Source organism: Agelaius phoeniceus, chromosome 7 (genome assembly GCF_051311805.1).
Source record: "Agelaius phoeniceus isolate bAgePho1 chromosome 7, bAgePho1.hap1, whole genome shotgun sequence".
Taxonomy (NCBI): domain Eukaryota; kingdom Metazoa; phylum Chordata; class Aves; order Passeriformes; family Icteridae; genus Agelaius; species Agelaius phoeniceus.
The window spans coordinates 30,134,998-30,156,153 of NC_135271.1; the positions used below are offsets into that span (position 1 = coordinate 30,134,998).

At 42.2% G+C, this 21,156-nt stretch overlaps 1 protein-coding gene across 3 annotated transcripts; it reads right to left on the minus strand.

Moving 5' to 3' along the window:
* Nucleotides 1-6,852: 6,852 nt before the first annotated feature.
* On the minus strand, nucleotides 6,853-16,300 carry CDCA7 (cell division cycle associated 7). Of its 3 annotated transcripts, none has more exons than XM_077181393.1 (10): nucleotides 15,946-16,300; nucleotides 14,306-14,425; nucleotides 13,816-13,926; nucleotides 12,146-12,397; nucleotides 11,687-11,764; nucleotides 10,857-11,012; nucleotides 10,254-10,394; nucleotides 9,689-9,838; nucleotides 8,971-9,107; nucleotides 6,853-8,661 (listed from the first exon to the last, which is right to left on the minus strand). In XM_077181393.1, exons 1-10 carry the CDS (start codon nucleotides 16,198-16,200, stop codon nucleotides 8,631-8,633), a joined length of 1,431 nt encoding a protein of 476 aa, XP_077037508.1. In that variant the 5' UTR covers nucleotides 16,201-16,300; the 3' UTR covers nucleotides 6,853-8,630. The 3 variants fall into 3 exon arrangements, with proteins under 3 accessions (XP_077037508.1, XP_054492492.2, XP_077037507.1); XM_054636517.2 differs by having other exon boundaries at nucleotides 10,821-11,012; nucleotides 15,946-16,288; XM_077181392.1 differs by having other exon boundaries at nucleotides 10,821-11,009; nucleotides 15,946-16,287.
* Between the last annotated feature and the right edge of the window lie 4,856 nt (nucleotides 16,301-21,156).

Genomic DNA, 21,156 nt, shown 5'->3' on the forward strand with positions numbered 1-21,156 from the left:
GTAAATTAGGTCACTTCAACTGCGTCTGTAGCAAGAGGATGTACAGAAGTCTGTTCCTCCCATTGATAACATTGTTCCCTTGCCTATAGGTGTCAGTTTGGAAACAAATGTAGGGCTACAATTTAAAGTGAAACTCATGATTATTAGTCTCTCAGCTATTTTTTCCTCTTTTTTTTTTTTTTTTTTTTTTTTTTTTTTTTTTTACTTTAACCATTCCGGTGCAGTGAACAACTTCTGCGCTGCTGTGAGCTTGACTCCTAGCCTCAAGATCTCACCCTCCCTAGTGTTGTCTGGATATCAATTCTTTCAACCCCCAGTCCTTCCTCACAGGTAGGAAGCACATCACAACTCATTAGTAATTTACTGCTACAGTAATTTTTATAATTACTGCCAGGAGGCCTCATTAAATTTGATCTAATGAATAAATATTGTATTTTTCAACGTGATTACCAGAACAGCTTAAGCTGTGTGCCATAAACAATTATTTTCCTCAATATGCAGTATGTCAGTGAGTATTGATTTTTATTTTGTAAAGAATTTACTGTATTTCTATCCATGGCTATTAAGTAATAAATAGCCAATCCTCTGAAGCCTCAATTGCTGCAGAGCAGATGGCAAAACAGAATTTGGGGTATCTGCTGCAAAAAGTAAAAGAATGCATGTTAGTGAAGATAAAGGGTTTGTCTGGAGGTTAAGAAGGAGTGCTCCAATGTGAATGTCTCTCGTATCCCTCAAGAAAGCAGCCTGCTCTAGTCTGGAGTCTCTGATGTGTAGGTCTGTGATAACAAAAAAAAAATTTAGGATTTATTAGCAGGATACAACAAAGCATTTTATCTCAGAGAACTAACACATGAACAAACATTGATGCCTTATGTTTCATTTGCTTTTCGAACAACAGCTCAGATGGAACATTCTTCTAACAGGTTCAAGAAAAATAAAGAAATATACAATATGCTGAACATGAACCGATAGTTCAAACCAAGGCTGTAAATTATATTTACTTTCCAGCATCATTTACTCCTTTTTTCAGCAATTGCAGACTGTAGCACATGAAACTGTAACAAAGCAGTGAACTGTAACAAAAGGCATCAGAGGAGCTCAGGACCAGGAGGAAAATCTTTGCATTTTTGTCATGTAAGAATGTTTTCTGCACCTCCAGCTATACTGTATCCTATTAGATAGATCTAATTCTCTAGCTAAAGCACTACTTAAATAATTTCAAAGTAAATTTATCTACATCAATAAATAGCACTGCTGGTCTATGCTATCAGATTTTCTGTTCAAACCAGACTTTCATTTAGGGTGAAAGTAAAAGGGGTGTGGGTAAACCTAGGGTCATTAGGGACAATTCATGTACCTGAAAGGATTTTTTCCTATTTAATGGACATTTTTGAATTGCATTTTCTCTCTTGATTGTTTAGTTTAAGGAAACCTGGGAAGTGTTGAGATTGTTAGCTCAGTCTCCCAGACTCGCGCTCTCCCCCAGATTTCCCTGGGCTGAGCACAGTGCAGTTACCAAGCTGAGCTGTAGCTGTGCCACCAGAACAGCCTCTCTGGCTCTCAGCAGCACACAGACACTGCCTCCAAGCTGAGCTGTAGCTGTGCCACCAGAACAGCCTCTCTGGCTCTCAGCAGCACACACACATCACCTCCAAGTAAACCACAGGCAATTAACTCTACACAGGACCTCAGGACTTAGATCCACCTTAGCTGCTGCTTCACTTAACAACATTTCTACTTCAGGACCCTTAGCATTTGCTCCCATAAGGTTCCTCATACCCAGGTTTCTCTTGTGACAGATGTGAAGGAACCTCATTCTCGCCAACAACAGCTGAAAAATACCTGTGCTTCCAGAAAGGCTGTCAAACAAAGCATAACCTCCCTCATCTCACCAGTGGGAGCTGACAGCAGCTGCTGAATGATCTTTGCAATGAAGAGCAACTACAAGACAGATTCTCTCCCCACTTTTTATTTTTGGTGCTCCATGTCCCAAAAGCACACTAATATAGCGTTGCAGAGCTCAGTACAACTACAGGTAAAAGCACTAGCAGCAGTAGTCTGACACCTCCAGTACCTCTTCTGGCTGCAGCAACTGGTTTCTGAGGGAAAAGGTCAACATGTTTAGGTTTGTAAACAGGTTTGCCATTCACAAAATCCACGTCTTCTTGCACATTATACAGCAAGCTGTGACTCACTGGGAGGTGCAAGGGAGCTCCAGCAAGGCCAGCTGTTGCACAGATACCAGGGAACTCCAAGTTATGGCAGGAACAACATTTCCTTGTGGATCCCAGTATGTAACAAGTAGAATGTGGTATCTGTACAGGGGAAAACAGAAGCTATATTTCAGCAGTCAGGCTTAATTAGCAACTTAGTTGAGCCTGACATCAGCCAAACTGTTCATCTCATTCATAACTTTTCTTCAGAACTGGAAAGAAAAATAGAAATCAAAAGCTAGACATGGGATTTTAGAAACTAGAAAAACAGATGGGGATAAAACCAATGGTACTTAAGAGATTACAATACTCTCAACTCCCATGCATCAGCTACAATGTAAAATATACTAACTAGTGAGTATGCCAAAGAAATAGTGCATATTATACTTACTACTGAGTATGTCAAAGAAATAATCTGTTTTTAAGGAGAAAGGGTGTGTGCCTTCAGCCTGTGCTACACACACCTGTGCTGTAGGTACCCAGAAAAAAAAAAAAAGGCAAAATTCCTTGCTGTGGGTAAGTCTGCATGTCTTGATGAAAATTAATTGTACTCACATTAAGAACATTCAAGTGGTAATTATTTCCCAAAGCAGCCTTTAGCTATGTTAGAATGGGGGTTTGGTCTTACAACTACAGGAAAAGTGACTTGGTTGAGATCACACCTGACAGAACCCTGTATCTGTATTCTGTAATGGGCACGTAGATATCCTACACACAGGTATATTTTTATTTACTGGAGGTGCTTTTCAGAGCTTTGTAATACCAATGCTGTTTTTTAGCCACACCAACTATTTAAAAACTATAAGTTACTTCTCTCGGAAAAAATCTAGGATTACATCAAAGCATTTCAGTTCCTCACAACAAAACTCTGCGCTTGGTTTCCAATACTAAAATTGTAACATCACAACTTTTTCATAAGAATTAAATGGAAAGAGAAATAAAGGGGGAAGAAAAGCTTTAGAGTGTTAACTCTCCACGGCAGGAGGAAGCCAGCATGGGCATTGAGCTCAGCACACTCATTCCCTTCTCCCTGCTGAAAGGGACACAAAAAGAACTCTGGCTAAGCATTTATTTTTCTGCTAATGTGAAAGTTTTCTTTTAAAGAGGAAGCAGATTGAACAGAGCACGAGAAAAGAATTTGACTCTGGCTTATTTCCAAAGGGTTTTTTTTTCCTGATGATTCACTGTTATCACTTGTATTCACATTACAACTAGCCTCAAAAAGAAATACCCAAAACCAAAACCAACCCCCCAACACACCCAACAACAAAAAAAAAATACACAGCACAAAAGCACTAAGAAATAGAGTCTTTCCTACTGCTAAATTCTGCTAATAAGCTATATAAGAAGAGGATCATGTAAGATAAGAGTGCCTGTGTTCATTCACATTTGAGTAGGAACGCTGCTAAGCCTCTATATCTGGAACTTTAGGGCACATCTAAAAATGGTGAACTTCCAAGGTGTTAAACAAAATGGTGGACACTGATTGGACTTATTTTACTTCAGCTATATAATAAAGTAGAAACCATCTAAATTTCTCCCAAGTCTAAAATGTTTAAATATTCATTATAGTCTTACCAGTCTTTCATTACTTTCAAACAGGAGTTTGATTGGATATCCAGAGAGGAGACATAACTGCTAATTCCCTGAAAACGAACAATAATAATTTTTGTTCTTGGGAGACATCTCACCCTCACTCCTAGTGTCAGTCAGTTGTGAAGCTTAAATAGCAATTCACAAACATACCATTTTTACATGGATATTCAAGCTAAAAGCAGGTAAGGGAAAGCCAAAAGGAGTGTTGGTAGGGTTGCTTTGTTATTGTGTATGTGATCAAAAGAGAGTGAGGATGGTTGCCATAGGCTTCTGTTATCTACACCCCTTGACACAACCTAGCACATAATTTCATTCTCTGTGCCTGCAGTTACATTAAGAGACAGGAAAGGATATAATGCTAGTTTGAGTCCAAACACAAATCTATAATTTCAGTAACATTTTATATCTGCTTTCAGGAATAGATATAAGTTTTGCCTGTGGATATATTCCAAGGGAAAGACTGTACCAGTAGATTTCAACACAGCTGGAGCTACACTTCAACTGACTTTTTTTCTAGCCCAAGTGATCAGTACAAAAACTACTGAAGTACTACTAACAGAGACAGATGCAATGCCTTCTTACCCCATCCTGACCATACCATGACTTCTGGTTTGTTTTTTTCACATAACAGAAATTTCTGCCATCCTTACAACAAGAGCTAGATCAATTCTAGCTGGAAGAAAGCTTGTACCAAACAGCAACAAGAGCTGTTTTAGTATGACTGCATCTCTATGCTCTAGACATATTTTCATACAGATTCAATATCCACAACTTCTTGTATCAGTCACAATAGGATGCCCAGTTCCCCTCTCATCTTCTATTTCCAGACGTCTACCTCTAGCACTCATCATTACACTTTTGAGTTCAAACATACAATTCCCCTACCATTTTCCAGTTCCAAAGGGCTTGTGGGGTCTTTAGGAGACCCAGGCTTATTCTTTTGAAGAACACTGAGACACAGTCATGCAGGTGTAGTGCTGTCCTCTCTCTTTGGCATTTGCAGCCCAGACACTCGCATGTTATCTACAATGAAGCTCAGCATTATCTGGGTGCTGGTGTTCAGGATCCCATAGACTGGCCAGCCTCTATTTGACAGTTTTATCTTTTTACTCACTTGCTTTAGAGGTAAAGAACTTCAAAGAACAGTAGGCAGTGTTTCCAAATCTCCCCACTAGCTCACGCCATTAGCCATGCAAAAGCTGCACTCCCAAAAGGCTGAAGAGAATAAACTGGATGATGCCAGCAGAGGTCAGTGGGTGACTCTTGGCAAAAGTTTCAGATAACAGTGTATTACAGATGGTTTCAAAGTCAGCTGAGTTCCCTCACCCTGAAACACTTCAAGTCATTCTTTAACCAGACGCCACCATTTTGCTCTTTTTCATTTCATTTGCCTTCCTAAGCAAATGATGATGATGCTTTGGTATGTTGCCATCATCTCTGTGCTTTTCTCTTCAAAATGTATTTTTAGGTTGCTGGCAGTCAAAATAAAGGTCTATCAGCACATGAGGCTAGGAAGGAGGAGGGCTACTTTCCAAAGTTAATATTCCAATCCCTACACTAATATAACTGGTTAGGTAGCCAAGCGTGCTGCTCTGCAATGTTTACTGTATGCTTCAGCCTGTGAAGCAACACTGCCAAGCTGGTTTTTTAACTTACATATAATGAAAAAAAGTTTAATTGTTAAGGAAGACAAAATTTTTTTTCTCAAGACTTGAAGAGACCTAATGCTTTAATGTTTGGCCTAATTAAAAAGCAAATGGAATGGGGAAAAAGCAAACAACATATATATTAGTATATACCAGCCTAAGAAAATCTTCTGGTAATTAGGAATTTATTACCAATTTAATCAGTATGTAATATAAAGTCATTCTAAATTATTATATATCAGGTTAAAAAAGTTTTTTCAGACCTATGCACAAGATCACCTGGCTCTAAAGCTGAGTAGTGAGGGAAAGTCAACTCATGCAGCCTTTTTCAATTATAAATCAGTAGTCATTCTACCTCACACATGAGCTTTATTTTTTTGTTCTTCCTTACATAGTGATACTCTATTTCCATGCATCTTTGGTTTTTAAAGCTGACAGGACCTTTTCCTCTCCAGTTTCCTGAATTGCTGCTCATTCATTGCACTTATAAATTGTGAGCTCGTTAAAACTATATTTCAGGTCCACATCAACAGCACTTTTAAGTAACTGTGGTAGAGGGGCCTGGGGAAAGTGGGGTATTGAGAAACCTCAAAATCATCACATTAGACAAACTAACATCCTCCACAATTCATAAATATGAATTTATTCTCACATCACGAGCAGTGTGATGACAGGCACATCTAAAGGTAGCTTTTAGGTGAGAGTAACAAGGTGAGGATTTTACCAGTAAAGAGTATCTGGGACAGCTCAGTCACTCTGCTGGATCACTTCTTTCCCATTTCTTCTCACTACAGAAGGTTACAGCTTTTTGTGTAACCTTCTGCCACAGCCTCATGCAACTCCTGTCTCTAGACCCAGGGCACAAGAGCAGCACAAGTGTCTTCACTATCAGAATGCAATCAAGGCCCCTCAGGTAATTTTCTGCTCCAGGAAAGAGCTCCTGAGAGGCTATTTAAGAGCTTGTTTGTAAAAGAATAAATAAATAAATAAATTTAAATGGCACACACATTACTCCAACTCATGTCCAAAATTTGATGTTCATCCTTGTCAACTCAGGATCTAGGCATCTGGTTTAAAAACAAGTAGAGAAAAAGCAGAAGAGTAAAGCACACAGCACATCAACCTAGAGTCTCTGTTAAGCCTGAACTAATCACTGTATTCTGACCATCACCATTTAGTCACCAGGCACTGAACAATTCACTCCAAGCAGCATGAATATCAGAGCAAGCCTGATTCAGGAACACAGAGCCAGAGATAAGATGGCAGAGTCCCACTGATCCCCCAGGTATCATGGGAACAACCAAGTCCTTTACTTTGCAGTGTAAGTTCACCTGAAAGTGGTAAAAGAGAAGTACAGCTCTAACAGGCTTTTTAAAACCAGTTCAGAGACAAAAATATTCTAAAATTGAAATTTTTTATTTTCAAAATAAAGAATTTTGTACAGAACAGTGTAGATCTGAGGAAATCTAAATACAGCAGTCTCTGTAATATAACACAAGGGTCTGCTTTTAGCACAGTACTTTCACACTCTAGCAATCAGAAGGCAAGCCAAGCAATTAGGAGGAAAAAAAAAAACCCAACCACTTTTATCTGTCAGAACAAGTATTTCTAAAATGAGTTCCTTCTTCACAAAATGTACCTAGAGGGAAGAGCACTCTCCACACCTCAGATTGCACAGCTATTCACACTATAAAAACAGACAAAGAGAGGACAAGAGATTTTCAATAGGAGAGATGATTTATGAAACAGAACTGCAAGTCTGAGACATAAATATCTGTTGTTTCTAAATTCCTCTCTCCTCCCCTGCCACACATACTAATGCAATTCCCAGAAAGGTATGAACTATGGATCATTTTGTATACACACAGTGCAAATACTGCACAGGCACAGAAGTATAAACCCATGGTGATTCTTCTACTGTTCAACTGTACATTATTTATAGCACTGCATTCTAAACCTTATACAAAGCTTACACAGTAGTTTCCATAACAAAACTAAGCACATTTACACACTTTATGGTTCTCTGGATACAACTTGCATGGCACCTTCTTTTTTACAACAGAGTACAGGAGACCCCTATGTGCTCAGCGTATCAGAATTCTTCAGCTCCGTTTCTGCTGTACTTACATTTCACAAATGTCATGTGAAAGAACCTTCCACAATCACAAAGAGTCAGATACAGAAACATTCATTGCCTGTTTTCCTGATAACCAAACTAAACAAGTTACCACCTTTCATCCACTCAAAGATGGCCAACAGCCACACGAACTGCCAACCCTCTACCTGACCAAGCCCTGGTCTGGAGGTATCCCTCTTCCCCAGGACCACTGCTGACTCTGCAAAGCAGTTCTGCAACTGCAGCAGGAACAGGGAAAAGAGAGTCCACCAAAACAGTAATTTACCACACAGAACATTCTGTTTTAGACAGTGGTCACTACACAATGTATACCAGTACATTCCCATCACTGTCACCAGTAGGCAATGCTAGTGCTGTGGAAGCTTTCAGCAGGGGCCTTCTCTCATCTGAGCACACAAAGTGCCACGTCAAACAGCATCTACTGCATTTTTTAATTCATAGAATCTCCCTTGAAATGGCCAGTGTGAACTTTTAGTACTCTATAAAACCAAATATTAGTGCTTGGAGACTGCTCAGCTGCGACTTACAGAGCTTCCTTTTTGAACTTAAGAACATGCTGTTGTTTCAGAGGATTCTACAATTCCATTTGATCATGAAGTGCCTGTATTGCAGAAGTTGGGTGCTTTGTTCTGTGGAGAAAACCACCCCAAGTTTTTCAGAACATCTCAATCTTTTTGTAACCAATTTTGGAGGATAAGTAAACCTGCAGCATAAATTGCTGCATGAGTGAAACTGATGGCTTAAAGCCCCATCTCCTTTCAGGAAGAAAAAAAAGAAGTTACTACGGTGAATAAAAGGACTGATGCTATCTGATTTGCAAAGTTGTCTGAAAACAACGGCCTGTGGGTGAAGACCTGCACTAAACAGCTTTCCCAAGTATGATTTATGCTGTAATAAATGAAAGGTTTTTATCCTTTTTTACCCAAAAGGAAAGGGAAGCAGAGAAGGCACTTTGTAATCTCATTTGATTAAACAATTCACTGCAGGCAATATTATTATGTTGGTGAAAGAATATGTAATTTAAAGGCAGTCACAGCTTCAGTCTTCCATTCCAAGTTCTTGTTTCAGACTGAAAGGCAAGTAAAAACATGAGTCAGCTTGCAGCAAAACACTGAAAACTCTTTGAACCAATTAGTGGAAGCCCTGACAATACACACTGAGGTTGAGAGCTAAAAGTCAGAGTGAATATATCACTCGTTTCAGGTAAAATTCAGTGTTATCAGAAAAATCATAGGGCAAAATCTCAGATTCTGAAGGCAACACAGAGTAATCTTGAGATTTACCTGACGAACTAGGATGTGGACATCTTTTCCCTCCCACTTTTGAGATGCTTAACCCACTTAATGCAATCACATCACTGACACAATGGCACACTCACCTCTTTAAGTAGGCATGGACATTGTCAAAGCCGTGGTACTTGGCCAGATAGACCAGGACACCGGTGGCACATCGGCCATCTCGCTGCCTGCAGAAGCTACAGTTGCAGATTCCACGACATGGGGGGCACCTCCATGTCTATGCAGAAGAGAGACAACAAGAAGCCCTTTTAGCTGAGATGCTATGCCAGATGTAACTCACACTCACTTAGGAGAGAGCCCTGCTACACACTGAGTTCTGCAGTGAACATCAGCACTGCATAAAGTCATCTAAACCAGTCCAAGAGTACCAATTCCTCAGTTTGTAGGGTATTAAGCTCTCCATTGCCTGCCTTGCACATAACTACAGGAAGCATTCCACTCTGTTTTAACTCCTACATCACAGCCCACAGCAGCAGCACTCTGTCCACAATACAGTTCCTTTCCCCTAAGGCATTAAGCACTAATGCAGAGATAAAGAGAACACTATTTTGATACTCAAACACAAGAATATTTTTGCTGCTGCTCTGTTCTCATACTTGACTACTGCAATTAAAACTACAGAAGTAGTAAATACAACAAGTTCTACACAACGCAGTTCTGTGATTCAGGGTGAATCAAGCCACGAGTGCATGATGTATTACAGCACTGTAAGCAGTTGTTAAAACCACTGCTGCATGTGACCAACAGCCCTGTCTGTGGAAGTCAAGCACCAAAAGCCAGCACTGAGCACAGTCCTACCGGGTCCAGCAGTGCTGCTCTGACATCCTCCCCGTATCTGTTGCGGAGGCAGGGCCCGCAGAACTGGCCCCGCACTCCCACGCACTCAGGGTTACGACAATTTGTCTTGGTGTCTATGGTTTTCTGGCGACACTGATGGCAGGTGGATCCCTAGAACACAAAAAAACAAACGAGACATTTCAGATGGCATTTTAGATAGGGGGAAAAAAAGCATTGAAAAAAATCTCTTTTGCAGCTATCAGTGCTTATCCTGAAACAGAAAGCCACCTTGCAAGTTTGAACCAAGACTGTTTTGACACTGCATCTTCAGTGTCTGGTAATCACTTAGATATTACAGTTGTTCCAGACTGAAACCAAGCTAATTGGCTTGGTAAGGGCCATTCTACAAATTCTGGCAAAAATAAGAAAGGACAGTTCAAGATCCCAGACATATTTCTCCCAAAAATCACATCCTTTCTCTCAGTGAGAGGGAGCATACCCTATGTGATGCTAAAACACAAACACAGAATAACAAAAAAAAATTACTTCACTAAGTACACATTTCACAAAGCTGGAATATACTTACCAAGGCCCTGTTATATACTTTTTCACTTGCAGATCCACAGATATTATCCAGCTCTTCTGCTGTTATGTCCTCAACTGGGCGCACAACGTGTGGAAAAGCCATAGCACCACGGTGACCCCTCCTGGGAGTACGGGCTTCATGCTGAACAGCAAAGACACAATACTTGCAGTATTAGTTTCAGCAAAAACTCTACAAAAGCGAGGATCTTCACAGCAATGCTGAAGTCTCAAACACCCACTATATATTTAAGCAAGATGTAACAAAATTTCATACAGACACACGATATGGATGCAGCTTTAGCACCTTTACTTGATCTGTCCCCCTCAGGGTGCAGTGGTGCTACTGATCTTGCTTCACTCCTGCTGGAGTGCAGGAGGAAGTGGTTTTTCAAGGACAAGGAAGGGGAAATGGAGAGCATATATAAAATGCCCTTTTTTTTTTTTCTATTCTTCTAAGGCCATGGCATACTGATAAACCTCATCAACTCTCTATGAATTGCTATTTTCTTGAAGGGAAACCTTCATACAAAACCACCCTCACCCTAGGAGAACTAGACCTTCATCATACCTCCAGGTATTCATCAGACATCTTTCTTCTTCTCACCAAGATATACGGGTCATCTTCTTCCTCTTCTGGTGCAACAGTAGGAGGGCCTTCAATCAAGGACCTGGACCTTGTGTGAGGCCGAGAACTCCGGTCTGGGTTCCTCCTCAAGGCACATTTGGGCAGTGAACGCCTTGGAAGTCGCTTTGGTGCCTGCTAATGTTTAAAAGCCCCTAATGAAACAGGTGACAACACAGATAGCTCCTGACCCTACACTTAATTCCTCCCCTAAAGATGCCTTCCTCTCATCTTTTCCAAAGACATGTCTATCCCTGTCCCAGTCAGAAAACCAAAGGTAAGAAGATCCTAAGCAAGTTCATGTTAGGGATTCTGCTAGTCACTGAGAAAGAGCCAAAAGCAGCAGAACCCGTGTCTATGAGGAGCTGTGATTTCCAGGGTTGTTCTAATCTTCACCCAAATTACAAATACATCAACAGTAAAATTCATTACACTGCTGATTCACAACCCAACCTTCTTAAAAGTTGGGCTAAATGCCAGGTGTTTTTCAAGGCTCCAGACTCACAGAATATTCAGGTCTGAGCTGCCCTCCCTTATCTCCAGCCTTTGTATAAACACATATTTACACAGCACCTCGTTTGGTTTTACTGGCCCGTGGAGACACTTAACCTTTATAAATTAATCTGTTCTGCTTTGTACCATGGCAAATCAAAAGAGAATTACACAATTAGGATACCCATTTTAGGAAGCAGTAAAATTCTAACTGGACTTTGATTCTGCACAGTTTATTACGTTTTTACATTGAGAATCCTGCTTTGTAATGTATTTGACTCTTAGAAATCTGAATGCAAATCCAGTAAGTTTATACTCACATGACTGACAGCTGGCAACGATTTTCTCCCACCAAAGATACCAGAAACATTTTGCAACTCAGCCATTAGTTTTGCAAGCTAACAAGAGAGAGAAAAATGAAGCAGAGCTTTAAAAGGGTATTTATGTGCTATTACAGACTACTAGGGCAATTGGCTAAAAGTACAATTACTTATAGGAAATGCAGTCATTCTTCAACTCTTTGCATTTATGTCTTATTTATGTTTTAGTGACTGCAAGTAATTTGGAAATGCTCAAAACTTATTATGTCGTTAGGCTTGCAGCCTTATGGATTTTCATATGCCAGTAAATATAAAGTATCAGATTTATATTTTAGGAATGCAAATTCATCTCAATGCATTCACATAATTCCCATTACAGTGAATTTAAACAGAGGTCCCCCAAGAGTTGAAAGGGGGGGAGGGAAAGGGCCAGTCCACAGGAAGACATAGAGTACTTGCCATTGCTTTGTTTTCCTTTATGTTTAAAGCTCTTTTTTCTAAAAACATAGCACCATTTTCTTCAGTGTCAGAGTCTGAATCTAGAGCAGGCATTGGTGTTTCAGGAACAGGTTCCATGCCACCCTTCCTCCTCTCTGATCTTCGAGGTGGAAACTTCATGGCTACTTTGAGAGGAACAGAGCATTTCTGCCCTCTCTGATCGATCTCACTTTCAGCACTTGCATCATTCTCATCTGAATCGGATTCCAATTTCTGTTAACAAACCAAAATGGAAGCATGTAAATCCAGGGGAGTTGCTCTGCAGTTAAATACAGTGGACAACATTTTGTCTAGGAGTAGTTTAGGAGGCTACCTTGCTGAAATCCAGACACCCAGTCCTAGTGTATTTTGGAGTGGGAGGAAAGGAGAGGGGACACAGGGATAAAAACCTCTCAGAGAGACCCACATAGCTGTGCCAAACACACCAGAAAAGGGAGAAAAGTATTTGCAGCAGTTGCAGCAGTCTTAGCTCTCACTTGTAGGTCTAATAGCAAAAACAGTTTGTGTGTATGGTATGAGGAAGAGAACTGCCTTTAAAGGGCTCCATTTTGCTACATATAGCATTTGGCTGTAAAAAAAGCCACTATGCAGTTGTCTGCACAAGGTCAAACCCAATTCTGTAAGCTGTCAAGTACAGTCATCTCACCACATCAATGACAAAAAAAGGACACTTCCTTCTAGAGCCAACCAATGAAATAATTATGAATAAAATCCCAGTCTTTTCTGATCTTCAAATTCTGATGTCTTGCTTACAAATTTCCCAAGAACCAATGGTTCAGTGAGGACATAATTTAGTTAAAAGTTCATAATGCAATGGGCTTTGATTTTTCTTTTTAGACACAACAAGACAGTCTTTGATCAGCAGTAAGAATGGACATCAAATGGCCATTTTTATTTACACAGGGTTTTAATTAAGCAGGTATGTGATTCTGGTTGTACATTATGTGTAGTTACTGACTTTTTTTGTATTTATCTACTCCAGCTTTGTCTCCTACTTACCCTCTTTACAATTGTGTTTTAACTCAGATGTAATTTCTTCCAATTAGCCATTTTTCTTTTCTAGTCATTTCTCAGCATCTGCTGAAGTTATGATGAACCTGGTTTTGCCAAATGTGGTACTACTTCAGTTTCTCTTCTGAATCCAACTATTGATCTTTTTAAGCAATAAAACGGATGCCAGGAAAAAGCAGGAAGGCAGATTTCACTACCTATGACTATTTCTCTACTGCTGACAGATGCTCAGCATTCCCTGTTATGCTGCCAGAGTGGAGGTCAAGACACTGCATGTCAAGACACACAGGAATTTTTCTGAGGCTTGCTGGAGTCCATGGGCTAGCCTAACATTTCATATTGAGGAAACCAGAAATGTTAGGCTTCAACAGAGCAACATCCAGCAAGGACAGGTTTAAGAGGTATATTTCAAAATACATATGGCATGTTTTTAAATCTCCATTTCTTGAGTGCTTTTCATGGAGACAAAAAGAAAACTAAACTTTGGTGGCTTGGACTGTCTACTAAATGAAATGATGCTTCCTTCTGAAACAGTGAACTTCGAGCTGAAGCTGGCATTATTCTCCAATTAAGAATGTGTAAGAATTTAAATAATAGCAAACAAAAATCAACTGTCTTACCAATGCATCTTGAACTTCATTTTCTGAAAATCCACAGAAAGATTCATCATCAGAGGCTTCATGAAATATCTTTGCCAGTTCTTCTTTAATATCGGACCTAAATTTGCATTTCTACAAAAAAGAAAATATCCTTTAAGTTATACAGAAAATTTTTAACATTTATACGTGCTGTACAAGCAAATAGCTTTTTAATAAAGAAAAAAAAGTTAAGGCATTTCACAAGGGGTTTTAGAACCACAGCTGTAAATAACCAGGTACATCAGGTTAGGTGACATACCAAAGGCCAGAATTGATAGCTAATCTATTTCCAACAATTACCACCTAAAAGCACATGTAAAGAGTGAAAAGAAATTATAGTATATAGCACAGGTTTATAACTACTATACAAAAACATAAGCAGAGCAAGTAATCTTACATTATTAGCTCTACATTTTTGCAATCTTTACTAGTCCAGCACATATTATCTTATTTGTTCTTGTACTGTACTTACTGTATTTGCAAAATTATCAGAACCAAAACTGTCACAACTGTCATCAGAGGATGAGGATGTTTCCATGGGAATCAGTTTCGTATTTCGAAAGGTTGTGAAGTTTCTCCTTCCAGAACGACGCTACAAAAGGACAACAGCAACACCATTAAGAAGAGACCTACTGCAGCACAGTAGCTTTTTAGAATATCTTTGTACTGAAGCTTAGGAAGTTTGAACTTTTTAGGATGTTTAGCAACCTTGAATGCAAGTCAGAAAACAAGCATCAGTTTTGAAATAAATCTCTACGTTAGGAATGATAATAGTTTTTACTCTGATACAGTTCTGATCATTGTTGCAGATGAATTTCATACAGTTTTTAAGAATACTCTTTTTATGCACACAGGCAAGTGGAAATAAGCATATAAATCATGCCATTCCCCAGTCATCATAGCCAGTGATGGAAAAAGGGCAAGTACACGAAAAGTACCTAGAAATCTACTTTGACTCACTTATTACTTGCAGTTTGAGGCAAACACTAAAATACTCTGCAGCTCTTAAGGAAGGGCCAAAGAATCCTACCCACAGATTTGAAACAACCGTTCTACACAAAGCAGCTTGCTGGTTTGTTCATTTTGCCACCGATTTAGAAGACTTTATTTTGTGGGCTTCAGGTTTTCCTTTCCCAGGAGATGTTTCTAGTGGTAGTGACCCATTTTATCCCCCGCGGCTGGCTGGCAGCGAGGCCGGGGAGCAGCACCCACACTGAGGTACTGCCGGGTTATGAGCGGGGGAGCTTCACGGGCCCAGCGGCCGGGCCGAACGCCCGCCACACGGGGTTGAGCAGCAGCTGCCCGGGCAAACCTGGAGCCCTCCGTCCCCTCCTCAGCACCGCTCGGCTTGCGGCTTTTCGCTCCACAGTTCCGCCGAGCGCCGAAGTGCGGCCCGGCCACCCCAGACACAAAAGAGGCGGGTTTTGGTTTTGGTGCCGCCCGCCGCGGCTGAGGGTGCGCGCAGCCGGGGCCAGTGCGCGGTCCGGCCGCTCCGGGGGGGGCCTCAGGCGCGGAGCAGCCCGGCCCGGGTGCCCCGGGCTAGCCAGGGGCGGCAAACACACCCGTCCCTGCCAGCGCCGCTCCCGCCTCCCGCTAAAATGGTGCCGCCCCGCACACACGCGGCCGGGCCCACCCCTGTGCTCCTTCCGCCCGTCCCGTCCGTGCCGCGCGGGGCCGCTCCCCACAACACCGCCCCACCACCGGCCCGCGCCCTCGGCGAGGCGGGGGCGATGGGCGCATGGCTCCCGGCCGCCAGCCCCCCGCCGAGCGCGGCTCTCAAGCCGAGTTCCCCACTCCACTAAGGCGGGCAAGGGCAGCGCCACGCACGTGGGACCCGAGCACCGCGGCGGGGCAGGAGACCCGGAGCTGCGGGTCCGAGTGGTGGGGCTTCCCCGACGTCGCTCTCCTTGGGGTGCCCAAACTAAAGACATCCCCCCCCCCCCCCACCCGACCCCACCGGCCTTCTGCAGCGCAGCTCAGTCCGGCTTGCCCAGGTTCGCAAGACCCCGGAGCGCCACGGGAGCGGCGGCGAGCACCACAGCCTCCCCCTCTCCCCGCAGCAGCAGCGGCCTGTCCCGCGGCCTTACGGCGAGCCCGACGGGCAGCGCTCACCTGCGGGCGCGGTGGGGCCATGCTGGCGGCGGCGGCGAGCGCTGGAACTGAAGGTTCGCGCCAAAGCGGAGGGACCGCGGGGGGCGGGGCCGGCGGCGCCTTTCCCGCGTTGCCGCCCGCGTCCTGGCAGATGCAGCGCACACCCCGCGGGGTCAGGCACCCGGCGGACTCCCCTGCGCCCGCCAGCCCGCCTCTGCTAAGGAGCTCGTCAGGTCTCCCGCGATGTCCCCGAAGGGGCCGCTGCGGAGGTCCCATTTTTTTTAATATTAGCCGTGTAGGCTTTGGGGAGCTGCAAGGGCCTGGCCCTGTGGCGCGAAAAGCTCCCGGGCGGAACGTGGCGGGACTCGGCTGCAGAAGGGGGGCGGGGGCCGCGCCCGTGGCCGCTCGTGCCTAGCCGGGGCCAGCTGGGGGAAGCCTCCGCCGTTTCTAGCTCTCCTTTTTTTTGTTTTAAGTAATTTATATGCCAAATAAAATAAACTGAAATAAACTCCCTAAACCTGCCAGTTTTCAAGGGCAGTGTGGCTTCTCCACGAAATAAAGCCGAGGGTCTGTGTGCTGTGTCAGAACAGCCGCCCGCAGCGCGCAGGCTGCCCAGAGCCCCCCGAGGCATGGGGGATCACTCACCAGGGCCCCACGGATCAGCGTCAGGAGCGAGACTCTGGGTGACGCCTCTGCTCCTCGGGTAACAGCAGTTCACCAGAATTTTACAAAGAAGTTGGCTGCCTTGCCCTCAGCAATCACAATACTATTTGAAGACAGGCCAGGAGAAAATAGATCAGTCATTTTAAACCATTTTTGGTAACATGAATAATAGCACATTAAATCAAGTACAGCCGTTAAATACAGCAAAATAACTGCTACGTGGTATTTGGCAGCAGTAGTAACGGGAGAAGCCCTAAAGAAGCTGTATGGGATTTGTGGCCCTGGTGTTTGCTATAATCCTCTGTTTATGCTGCGGTTTGAGCAGGGCCGATACCAGTGCAACTGTTGCAGCTCAGCATTTCCAGGTGCCTCCCTGGCAGCAGGCGAGTCCCGCTGCAATCAGCAGGAGGGAGGAGGCCGCGGGCCCGTGCAAACCTGTGCCCGTGTAAGGCAAACCAGGAATCATCTCTGAGCCAAAGCCTGTAAATAGCCTACGGCACAATAGGGTACAAGAGCCCTCACGGAGGTGTTCTATTTTCTGTGGGCATTATTCTTCCTGCGCGTGCTGCAATCTGTCGTGTAAAAGAATCTCCATTTTAAATAAGCCCATAATTACACACTTACCTGCACTGCTGGCTTCTCAGCACACACAAAAGCAGATGAACTAAACCAGTTCTCCAGAGACCAGACCACACTCCATTCCTCTAAATCCCCATTAGTGGAGGATTGCCACCCACCTGGCTTCCAGACAAGACAGCTTGTTTTTTGAATTTTGATGTACTTTTACTTCTTTCAGAAAAAGAAATCTACAAATACTAGTTTACTTACATGGAAGAAGAGATTCAGTTTATGAACAGTAAAAGTCCTTAATATCTTGAATCACAATTATCAGAATTTTACTAGAGAAGTAGCCAACCTTCACAACTTTCAAGAGCATCATATGAAATGTTATGGAGTGCTGATGGCACTAGCTAAAGCAGAAGTTCAGTCTGCAGTTACTTGTCCATTTAATGCTTAATGCAAACAGCATTCTTCAAATCTTCAAACTACATATGTAGTCAAATGGCTTTCAGATTAATAGGCCAGAGCAGAGACTTTGTGGGGAATCCAGACAGGACATTTCGTGAACTGTGTTGTCAGGGTTTTTTTTAATATGGGAAAAATAATTATTTTATTGAAAACTGTGTACATCAGTTCACATATTTTACAGATGACTGGGGAGAAGAGCTCAGGACGGGGAAAAGAGAAATGGGTATGTGAAGGGCAGAGGCTTCCCTTCCTACAGCACACGGCAAGGGTACCAGAAAATGAAGGTCTGTAACTCAGGAGATGGTTGTCATGACCTGCAACACTGTGATTTCCCCTGTTTTCACCTTCATGGCCTGCATGCTCCTGCTCTGCCCTGCAGGGCCCAGGTACCCTGGGTGGATGGACACAAACTTACCAACTGGTTTGCCATGATGGAAAAGGTTTTTCTGTGTTTGTCAAGACATAGGCAGCACCACTGTCCTACATCTAGAGATTAACAGTAGCTGAAGACATACAAAGCTGAACTCAAAGGTGAATATTGCATTTTCAGACACATTTAAATAAGGCTAATGTGAGTGGAGGAAAACATCCCTGCCTGTTCAGTCCCCCAGTCAGGGTCCTGCATAGCCTGTCCAGTGCTACCAGCAAGCTCTTCCCTCAGAGCTCACATGTCAGCAATGATCACCTTCAGTATTTTATCAGGTGTTTTCAAGAAAATAATCTGTTATGGTCTCATCTGTCTTTGAAATGAACTGTCACTACATGGTAGCAGCCCTTGGAAGATCTGCTAGGGGAATAGGCTGGAATCATGGAGGGACAGACATGCAGTGGATTGAGCATGCAACATTTTCTGCATTTATCTGGGGGGAAGCAAAGTTGTTTACATGTTAGGAGCTTCAAGCAGCAGCAAGAACATGGACCTCCAACAATAGCTCCATTGTCAGAAACAATAGATGTGACCTTTGGTCTGCTGGGACAAAGGACAAGTGCTGTCCTTTGTGTGACCCCACGGATTTCGGCTGTTGGCATTGTAACACAGCTTTTCTCTCTGGAGGCAGGGCTCCTGCTGCCCTGTCCCTGGCTCTCCTACACACTTCCTATCTTAACTACACTCAACACTCTTTATGCTCCTTTCCCTCCTTTTTTTTTTTTTTTTTTAATTAAAGCAATACATTTTTACCTGCTGTCGTGAATGAGTGTTTTAGGACACTCAAAGAATCCCTGGCAAAGGTATCAGCAAAAGTATGTTTAATATAAAAGTGAAAGCATGACAAAGTTCATTGGCAAGGTTCACTCTACTACTTACTAGCTGGTTAAAGCACACAGAGAAAAATTTTACTGAAGTCTAAAATCAATCTAAAACTAAAATAAACCAAAAACTATCTACATGGAAAAAGGGTAAGGCTGAGAAAGAGTAAGGATAAAAAAAGAATAAGGGAGACCCTCCCATTGAGTCACAAGGTTCAGAATGGACTTCCTTACCAAACTTAGCCCCACACTTGAAAAATGGCTTAGACCTAAAAGTTTTAATGGCACTTAAACTTAACAGCACTTAATTGACAACTTAATGTAAGCAATTTAACAAAAGATTCTTATAGTATATGCTGTAGCACAACAGTAACTCAGCAACAGGCCTAACTTGCTTACAAATCTAAAGTACTTAAGAATCTAGGAGAGCAACATTCATAGTACATTTGCTATAGCATGCTCACACACAGACACAAAGGACCACATACAAGGTAAATACATTTGAAAAAGTCCCTTTGAATTCATCAAAGTACTCACATCAGATGCCTTTCTCATCTTTCTCTCTGCATCTTCTCAATGGGCAAAGGGTTGAGTCTTGAGGAGTGGGGATAGCCCAGGCTCCACTGTTGGTGATCGGCAGTGGTGCCCCAGGTATGGCAAACATGAGAGTTGGCTCTGAGAGGCCCCACTCAGGGGGAGGTGCTGGTCACAGCCTGCTGCAGTCCAGGAGAGTCTCAGGACTGCTCTTTACAGGGTCACAAAAGAGTTGGCTTTACTCATAGTAATTTTCCATCCCAGCCACAATTTGGGTCGGTAATTTTCTTTAAAATTGTGGTGACAAAAATCTTGTTCCACTTGGGTTTTTATTCAGGCAAGAATAATCAGTTTTCAAGGCTGTTTGTTAAAAAACAGTCTCACTAGAAAGCATAAGCTCCTGCAAGCAGGCAGTGTTTCTGATAAGCTCAAGAGCTTAGCCCAGGTGGTGCTTGTCAAGGCCAAGGCTTAATGAGTATTTCTGAAATCACAGTATGGCCCAAGGGTGGGGATGTACCACCACACCTGCCTAAAATAGCATGCCAATACATTAGTTAATGTTTGTGTGATGCTAGTATTTATTGTGATGAGACTTGCACAGTGACACATGTTTACAGATGCAAACATTTAGGAGGAAAGGGAGAGTTTGGATTCTTGTGGCCACAGAGTACCCACAGTACAAAGCAGTAACATATATCTTAGGTCCATAGAAAAAAAATATTGCAGCCACTAATGACAGTAATTAAAAATTTCTGAAAGAGCTGTCCAATCACCTCTTCATCTGAGAAAATTATAGTGTGTTATTGAAACCATTAGTGCAATAAAATGAAGCTAAAAAATATTTTGCATTAAAATAATCAGACATTGATTTGTGATGTAAATTGTAAATCAGTAACCTATAACACACACTAATTGTTTTTCTCTCTCCTGTAAGGTGTGTTTCTGGAAAGATCTGATCAAGCATATCTATTTGCTCACATGTCACCCTCCAGTGGCTCACACTACTATATAAGACATAATAAGGTGTATAATCAGGTAACCTGCTATTGATTGCAATCCAGAAAGGACACACTTGTTCTTACACAGAAGAAGGAGGATAGCCACTTTTGGAGGATTAATTACAGCTAGATCTCTACATGTTTGCTGGACATGAATTTTTATGGAATACCTTTTTAATGTAAATACTTCAGATTTTGTAAAATAAATATAAGTTTAAATATATAACACGTACAAGCAGTTTCTAGTAAGACCAACTCTACCAGCTCCATAAAATACCTCCACAATGCAATTAGTATCTTTTTCCTTTTTTCTCTCTCCAAGGAGAAATAGATTTTCTCCTTTTAATTTAACAGGTTTGTATCTCCTTGTGCTTTGCTGTGATTTTCTTGTTAATAAAGTCTGGGTGCCAATGCATCCTGAACGTTGAATTGAAGGTGGTCATGTCCAATCCTATCTGATACTGTGTTTCTTTGACACAAACTGGCAAGACCAGAAAAATTGAAAGAATAAGAAAAGGAAAACCAAAGGAATAATACAAGTCAGTGTCAGAAAAAGTGTAATTGATACTACATTTATCAGTGGACGAAGAGAATGGCTGAAATGTGGTCATTTTTGATAGAAACCTTAATGGTTATTCCAAAAGTATAGCAGATCATTTGGAGCCCAGAGCATTATGATGCACATTATGGGAATGTAATTACAATGCTCATTTGATTACCCTGTAGCCATTCCACAAAATGCATAGCAAAAAATGTTGAT